The sequence below is a fragment of the Hyalella azteca genome, unplaced genomic scaffold (genome assembly GCF_000764305.2).
Source record: "Hyalella azteca isolate HAZT.00-mixed unplaced genomic scaffold, Hazt_2.0.2 contig8603, whole genome shotgun sequence".
Classification (NCBI taxonomy): Eukaryota; Metazoa; Arthropoda; class Malacostraca; order Amphipoda; family Hyalellidae; genus Hyalella; species Hyalella azteca.
In genome coordinates, this window is record NW_025938692.1 from 52,297 (window position 1) to 61,431 (window position 9,135).

At 35.1% G+C, this 9,135-nt stretch overlaps 1 protein-coding gene across 1 annotated transcript in view; it reads right to left on the minus strand.

Moving 5' to 3' along the window:
• Positions 1-9,135, minus strand: part of LOC108683320 (mucin-17) — a 43,983-nt gene that overhangs the window by 20,921 nt on the left and 13,927 nt on the right. Inside the window, exons 4-6 of the mRNA XM_047881692.1 lie at positions 8,165-8,203; positions 4,206-5,513; positions 1,743-1,855 (exon numbers count right to left, since the gene is read on the minus strand). Coding sequence (XP_047737648.1) covers positions 1,743-1,855; positions 4,206-5,513; positions 8,165-8,203 — 1,460 coding nt within the window. The remainder of the gene's footprint in view (positions 1-1,742; positions 1,856-4,205; positions 5,514-8,164; positions 8,204-9,135) is intronic.

Below are 9,135 nucleotides of genomic sequence, written 5' to 3' on the forward strand. Positions count from 1 at the left end.
TCATATACGTGGTAATTTCTTCCTTAGATTTTTGGATCGAACCAGAATCAAGCTCCATGGCAGTAGAAGAGCCTCCGTGTATGAGTGGAAATAACAGAGATTGGACTGGAAGGGTGGTAGTAACATACGATGTTCTCGGTAGCTTCACGCTGAATGTGGGATGTGCAAACTTTGTTGATGCATAAAAGACTCCATTGCTGAACTCCTCGCTTACGGTAGATTGTACATACGGTGACGTAGAAGAAGCAGACATTTGGAGGGCAGGAAATTGTGATTTAAAATCGCCGTTCACATGAAAAATAGAATTATCAACTATCAGCAGAGCATGTTTTGGATGAAGCGTTGTAAACTGAATTGAGGATATGACGGGGAATTTTCGAGCGTACTCACTGCCATCCCCGAGTAATTTGTCATTTGTTTTAAACTCTCGGGTGTTGAGCGGTTCATCCAGAGAATATCTATAGCCTGGGTCCATATCAAATGAATCGTGGTGCATTGAAGATTGTAAGTTAACACTGTCAGTCGAAGTATATTGCTCAAGAGAATGCAAATTAATGTGGTTGATGAGTTTTGGGCTTCCCATATAAGGGATGAGCACCTGCTCTGTGAGGGAGGCATGACTCTGGGAAATTGGGGATGGCGCACCATTCGAAGTTTCTGGACGATGAGTTTGAATTGATTTTGGGGATGGACGGTAGGTGTGAATCAAGGAATTGTCGGAGTTTACAATACAATTCGAACTGGAAAGAACTGTATTCGGATCTTCGGAATGTTTGAGGTATGCTGGGGCAAAGAACATAGGTGGTTCTTGAAGTGAGGAAAAGGTTGATGAAAGAGGAGTCTCTCCAGAAAATTTCGTGAAGTCATTCAGCTTTAGTTTCAAAAAGATTTCCTCTTGGTTTTCTCCGGGTTTTTCTTTGAAGTCGCTTCCATCGCGGTTGCTGACTTTCCCCAGGAGTTCAGAAGCATTCAACTCGCTTTTCAAAATGTGATTTTGTTCGAAGATTCCTTTCTCTACCACCCCTACTTTCAACTGGGATGGATCTCCCTTTCTACCTTCCCCTTTGAGCATTTCATTACCGCGTTGTATAACTTTAATCTCGGTCAGATTGAATCCTGCCATTTTGAGTCTCTGGATAATCACTCCCTGGTACGCCCTCAAGAGGGGGACCTGAAGCTCATCACCCAAGACAGTTAGTGACACGAGAGAACCGTTCCTGTACCCCAGCTCATACGTGACATCGTCAGGCGCGGTCACACCGAGTCCAGGCTGCTAGAATTGTAGCTTATTATTTAACATGCATCACTGAGTAAACTTTCGTTTATCTCACTCTGAATGTGATGAAATAAATTTTTTACAATCGCTAAGGACTTGTGAAACCATTTTCAGCCATTGTAAATTTCTAAATTGCGTAATAAATTTATATTCAATTTTGGAATGAGTACAACTTATATGAATGCATCAATGGAGAACTTCTTACTTGAAGGTTTTTAATAATTACTTTTTGTAATAGTGTTAATAATTTGATTTATATTTAATTTCATAGTTAACTAAATTAGTTTTTCAGTAAATTCAAATAAGTTATATATGTTTTTTCTGAATTAACTACTGACAATCTTAATAACTCGGGCTAAAATATTTTTTATTGAATAGTTTGGGATCATCATTCCAGACTTTTCCTCCATTAATTCAATAAAGTTTCATCAACAATGATTTATTAACAAATATAACGGGCACCCACCTGGCTGGGGTCCGCTGAGGCCCGTAGGCTGACCTGCCCCGAGAGGGTGGAGGGGGGGAGGGTGACGGGGGCACCCCCCTCAGGGTGGGGGGGCAGGGGAGACGTCTGTTCTCCTGGGTCGTGAGCAAGTCATTATTTACTATATATTCATTTAAGTGTTACAAAGAAATGTATCATAAAAACCCATACTGTATAAACTCTACTTAATTATATGATTACCTGATTATGGATTAGTAAGATTTTGCGATTGTCCATTACATTATTAAGAAGATATATTTTTACGATCTAATAAAATTTTATATTAATAATAAATAAATATTACCTAACTGTTCAATAAAAAATTTTTGGAAAATATAAAATGAAAAAATACATAGATCGTACATACAAGTTCCTTAAAAAAACTTCATTCACATTAACTTTGGATACTTCTAACAAATTCTGTTCGGAGAAATTGTTCTAATTATCGGAAAGTATCACGATTTCCGTTCTGTGATAAATATAACTTTTATGCTTTTAATTTGGCTACTTGACTAATGTCGTTTTTCGTGCTAACAAGAAAATTAAACCATTAAATATGACATGACATTATTTCAATACCTATAAGTGGAGGTTATAAGGCATAGTATGTCATGTGACATGTGAGCAATACCAAGCCATTTAATGTCATTATTTGTCCTGCTATGACATCTTTGCCAGTATCAAGTCCATAAAATGGGTAACTTCACGTAGAAAATTTCTAGTTTGGAAATCCATGCTTCATATTCTATATGAAGTACAGTTTATATCATTATTGAATCTATGTTATTGATGTACATTTTGTATATGATGTATATTCTGTATACTCATTGGTGTATAATGCATATGAAGTGTTTAATTCGTTAAAGACTAGAATGTAAGTTTTATCTACAGTTAATTTATTGATGAAAACAATAAGGAAATTGTTTACCAAAAATTAAACGCTGGAATTATCAATTCAAACTAAAAAATTTAAAATAGAAAATAAAATTTACTCTATAGTCTTCGAAAAACCTGCAAACAGCTTCTGCGTTTGCTCATTTTTGCGTATCATGTGTACACCCGCTGTCATATACGTATAATGTGTAACTAATGTTTATATAGGATGTGTATACGCATTGTTGAATATGATCTGTATATTCATTGTTATATATGATGAGACACTCATTGTTATGTATAATGTGCATACCCATTGTTGTAGGCGATGTGAATACTCATTACTGTATATGATGTGTATACTCATTCTCGTATACTTATGGCTGATGTATACAAGCCGCTAGTGTTAGCTTCTATCAACCAGGCAACCAAAGCAAGTGTTGGTCATTAAGCGATGACTAAGCAATTCTAGAAGCAAATTTATTAAAGAACCACTCGCGTCGTCTTGACAAAGCTTAATGGTTGTCCACTTGACAGGGGTTCTTGGTTTCAACCCCTATTATCAACATGACAACCCCTATTATCAACATGACAACCCCTATTGTCAGCATGACAACCCCTGTTGTCAGCATGACAACCCGTATTGTCAGCATGACAACCCCTATTGTCAGCATGACAACCCTTACTGTCAGCATGACAACCCCTACAATTCAATTGAAAAGGGGGCATTGACGTAGTTGGTTCCAGTCTCTGCTGAATACATGGAAATTGATGGCACGAACCAATTGCTTAAAGTTCTTTCAGCTGAACAGTCATGACAGTACGACTGTTTCAAAGGTCCTTCATGCCATCAAGAAGTTTTACCATAGCGTTTACGTCCCCTATTTTCCACATAAATCATTGTAGGCTGAACTACAATGACTCCTCCACCCTTTTCTGTTGAGAAGCTTTAAATCGATATATACTGCAACTAATAGCATATCTTTCATATTAAAAAGCGATGAGAAATTCGGAGGAACAGAATCGTTATATGGAGAGAGTAGTTTCTATGACCATACAAAGTAAATTGTAGTATCGAATGTTGTCGAATTGTGGAAAGCGATATGAGGTTAAAAACTATTCCCTGGCAGTGTCTATGGAAGGATAATGTGAGCCATTGTTGGATGTATGAATGATACGATGATGAGATGAAATAGAGCATTGTTAAATGAATAGATCCGAGATAATTGCGGGATAAAGTAAATCATTGTTGGATGAATGAGCCTGAAACAGAGGCGGGATGTTAGGGATGAATAATTAGGTACCAGCATGCGATATTGTGCGTTGTGAACATTTCTTCATGCAGAGGGAGGGCTCTTAAGATTATACTGGTGAGACTAAACAAAAAAATGACCCATGCACATTCTTGTTAGCGCATCCTCAAAAAAAACGAAAAAAGTGTACAATACTCGAAAGAAAGGGTTGCATAACAATTCCTCTCAAAAATATTAAATCACTGGGGACAATTTATTCTTAATCAAATGGTATGTACCCGACTACCCACAAACTCGTCGTTGCCAACGATGGACTCACCTGCAACAATAACGCGTACGCCGTTGCTCATGGTTCTCGTGGCAAGATTTTTGTTTGGACCCCAAAGCTCTAAATTGCTGCCGATTGCCCCACCATCGAAGGCTATGTTCTTTCCTTCCCTTGTGATAACATTACTGTGAACATCTTCTTGCTCTATGGCAGGTGGTGTTTCCGTTGAGGTAATAGATTCGGAATCATTTTCTACGGGGGCTTCGCCTCCAAATACGGGTGAATCGGTACTGGATTCAACTGAATCTTGGTCAAAAGAATCATTTGTTGCTTCAGCAATAGCGGAAATGAAATCGGGAATCGAAGTGACTGAGTGTGAAACCACCGTGTCATTTTCATCTCCATCGAGGATACCAACATCTTCGAGAGCGTTGTAGTTTTCACCGTCTGAAATCATGTTTTCTTCTTCGTCTACCCTGAAGAGGTTGTGGAGGCTTTCAGTGCTTGGTGCCGAGGAAAATTCCTCTGAAGGGGATGCCGTGGCTGACGAAGGGTCGTTGGTGTATCTTTCTGTTGTAGTAGAAGGGCTGTTAGTGAACCTGAACCCACCTTGTTTCTTCGTGGTGGCTGAAGGAGTGGTAGTACTTTCAACTTGGGTGGATGTTTCGGGGGATTCTGAAGTCAAAGTTTCCAAAAATTCCTCGAAGTTATTTAGCAGCTTGTCGTTGTCTAGTTTATCGTTTACTAATTTATTTCTTTCAGTGTTGACTTCAGTGGTCGTTTGTGCAAATAAAACTGAGTTGAATAACGTGGTGGGGAAGCTGACCGGAAGGGAGTAATCGAGACTTCCATCGGTGTCTATTTCGTTACCACGCTGGTTGGTTTCAGTAACTTCTGACTGGAATATACTAGTTTTTAGGGCATCAATAGCAGCTGCAAATGGATTATTGGTTGTCGTTACCAGTTCTTCATTTGTTTTCGTAGTTTTGAATCTTGCTTCGAACTTTGTGATACCCTTTCCTGTGGTAGGTGCTCGATCACGTTCAGTTGTGGACTCCAGAGCGGCCAGACCCGTTTCAAAAGGGTTTAGTTTCTTTTTCTCAGCCACAACTTCTCGAGAATTTTTGTCATCCAAAACTGGTTTTATGTTAAAATCAAGAAGAGCAGGCAAGACCGAATCGATTTTAGGTTTCGATAACTCGAACCTAGTTTTTCGTTCAGGTGCAGATTGAGGGATAGAAGCTGACGCTTCAACATTTTGATTCCTCAACGTCTGAGTTGCTTGTGTTGCTCGGGGTGAAGTCGGTACTCTCCGGAGTGGTATGTCAAATCTCGACCGTTGCTTATCAGTAGATTTATCTGAGTAGTGAGGTTAGGTTTGGATTACGTTGGCAAGTCATCACGAATATAAGCATTCAGGTAATTAAATAAAAAGAGACACTCACGTCTTAGCAATAACAGGCAAGGTTTAACAAGGATCACATGCAATAATAATTTGGCTTAATAAACAACGCTGCAAATGGGAAAAGAAATTTTGAAAATAGAGAAGGGAACATACTATTTTCACAGCAGGCACAACGAAAAAACTTTAGAAGTACGAGTACTGAAAATTGTACATTGAAACATAACTCTAATCTCACCTCTTGATGTTTCGAAAGAAGAGGATATTATGCATTAATTACTTAATGCAATGAAAATAGTATAAGAAAAGTGAAAACGTTGACACGGAGGGCAAAGAAAGCGATGAAAGAAAGAGCACATCATCGGTCTCAGTCTATACACATGCTACGTCAAAAAGTTCTTTGTACAGCGTCTCATGTCATAGTGTAAAAAATATCCATTTATTTATGACTTTAACACCATTTTCTGATCACTTTATAATCTTTTCTGTATTAAAATGTTTACGACATTTGTTGGGAAATTAAAATTATTGATTGAAATCGTGATAAATAACAGCAAATTTCAATGAGTACTACAAATCTTCTTAGAATGTTATTTTTTGAATAACCGCTTTTTCGATACGTTTAACAATTAAACGTCAGCAATCAAATTTAACAACAGTTGTCATCGGATGGTTTTGAAAAGTTTGAAAGATTTTTTATGAGATTACTTCTGTAATATAAAGTATATATGTATTTAAATACCTCCATGGTCACCGTATAACAGAGTTTTACTGAACATTATCAATGGATATTTCCAACAGAGTTAAAACTGTCCTACATGCAAAATTTGATTGAAATAAAAATCAACTCAACTGAATAAAGTTAAGTATAAATCAAAACGTCATTCGTGCAATACAGTCTAAAGAGAACGAATTCACCATGCGAGGAAAAGAAGGAAAATGAAGACATTGATGAATATTAAAACGATTGAACGTTTATATTTATATTAATGAAAGTCATTAGGAAGAAAAATTCGTTTAAAATAATTTTCCCTTAAGGGAAAAACGTCTATGTTTTCCCACCGGTAGACATAAAGATAACAATTACTTCATAAAGACGTAATAATAAATGAACAATAACATTAAAATGGATGGAATTTTGTGAAATTTTTGACAGCGTGAATGTAAGATATGTGAGAGAAGAATAAATACGGGGAAAGATTTATGAAGGAATGATTTATGAATGAAAGATTTATGAAGGAAAGATCAATATGAGAAAGATTTATGAAGAGTAGTTTTATGAAGGAAAAATTAATGAAGGAAAGATTCATTAAGGAAAGATTCATGAAGTGAAGATTCATGAAGCAAAGATTCATGAAGTGAAGATTCATGAAGGAAAGATTCATGAAGTGAAGATTCATTAAGGAAAGATTCATGAAGGAAAGATTCATGAAGGAAAGATTCATTAAGGAAAGATTCATGAAGTGAAGAGGAAAGATTCATGAAGGAAAGATTCATTAAGGAACGATCAATGAAGGAAAGATGTATGAAGAAAAAAAATGAAAAATGACAGATGGTCGAAGATATTTTGGTTTCTATTTCATTCTGTGCGAATTCTAGGAAAAAGTCTACTTATGACGAAGCAATATTGTTTCTTCATCTCTTATCAAGAATCGTCTACCTATGGCGACTGCCACTCAACACACACTCAGTTAAATGGGTGGGTCAAATTGTTGTTATAGTTACCCCTAGCGAAAGCAGAAAGCGGACGTAGCAATGATACGCCCTATTGCTGGGCCTAACTGTGTCAGGTTGACCCACACAAGTACAAAAAGCATTTTAATGAAAAAGTCCCTTCAATTAATGCGATGTTCAAGATTGAAATATCGAATGGACATGAAAATTAAATGCTTTTAACCAACCGATAAGGTAACATGAAATTTAGTGAGAATTTTCGTATATCAGCACTAATCACACAGCTGAAAATTGGAAAATTTATCATATAAATTTCGGATGCGAAACCCATTTCTGAGCCGAGTCAGTCACAAAAAAATATAATCAAAAGACAGATACACAAGAAATAAGAAAGAACATGACTTTTTCATATGATGTTCTTATTGATGATCTTTCATGTAACGTAAAATTGATCAATTTTCCAAAATTATATTGCAGAAAAATTTGAATTTGAGGTGAATTTTAGTGTAAATTTCACGATAGATGCTCGATTATAGGAAGAATAAATGTAAATAAAGGCAGAGCAAGATAAGACGGACGGGAAATAATCAAAACTTAACTGACTTTAACTAGTATAATACATTTTCATCAGCCGAAATAATAAATATTGAACAAAAATTAATTTCAAATGCATAGAACTAAATTATAAAATAATAATCAAAATTCAACTGAATAATCAATTATTTCAATTTTCGAGCAGCAAAAATCCTACTGAAAATAATTCATTAGAATTAAAAATTTTTAATACGAACGACTTAAATTTTGTCAATGAAACAAATTACACTACTGAATTAATTAGATTAATAATACAGTTATTAATCAAAACTATAATTTAACAATGGGAAACACTGGATTTAATAAAATTATTATTTTTAATTTTAACATAATTACTCACCGGACGCAGCGGCGGAGCCGAACCGGAATCCGCTGAACTCTAATTAAATAAAATAAAATAAAGAAAAGATTTTTAAAAATTTGAAGAATTATCCAAATTGTAAAATTATCTCAAACTAATTCGGGAAATTAATTCAAAGTTTTAGGAATGATGTTGTTATTAAGAAAATTTCATTTATATTTATTATTAATATCAATTTTCATGATTGGACTTTTAAAACTAAAATTTTGACAGAGGCTTTCAAATTTTGTAAATACAAAGCCTTTTCAAAATGGTGCAATTCAATTCCAATGAAAATTTTGCCAATATGACCCTTGCAAACTAATTATAAAGTTAATATTGAAAATACCATAATTTTCACGACATGCATTGTTACTCGAAGTTAAACTATAAATAATAATAAAAACAGTTAAAGAAAAGTGAAGAAAATAAAATAAATTTTGCTCGAAATTTGAAAGAAAAAGTATTTTTCATGCAAAAAAAGGATTTGCGTAAGAAAACATAGAATAAGAAATGAAAACACAAGCCCCCAAACAGAAAATATTCTTGGAAATAAATAACATAAAAACAGTTTTGCAAGCAGGCAACAGTGGGGAATATAAATCGAAGGTAATTCAACAAGCGAGCACAAAATATTTAGCAATGCAAGGTGAATTTATTCAGCAGTTTCATGGAATAAATCCGTGAAAAAAATCTTTCTGATATAATTTCTGGAATACTGTAATGGACATTAAGTTTTCATTTACTTTTAAAAAAACTGTGATTTTTAGCGATTTTTACATTAAATTAATTATTGGAAGGAAGCCATTCAGTGAAAGCCCACAAGTTTTGAACTAAGGACACATACTGGCAAATAATATATGTGTTTAGATTTAATTTCATCATACATAATATCCAGCTGAATGCGATTAGTGATAATATCGCTGAAGTCTCTTGCATCTTCCAAAAAAGATAATTCCATTCACATAGAG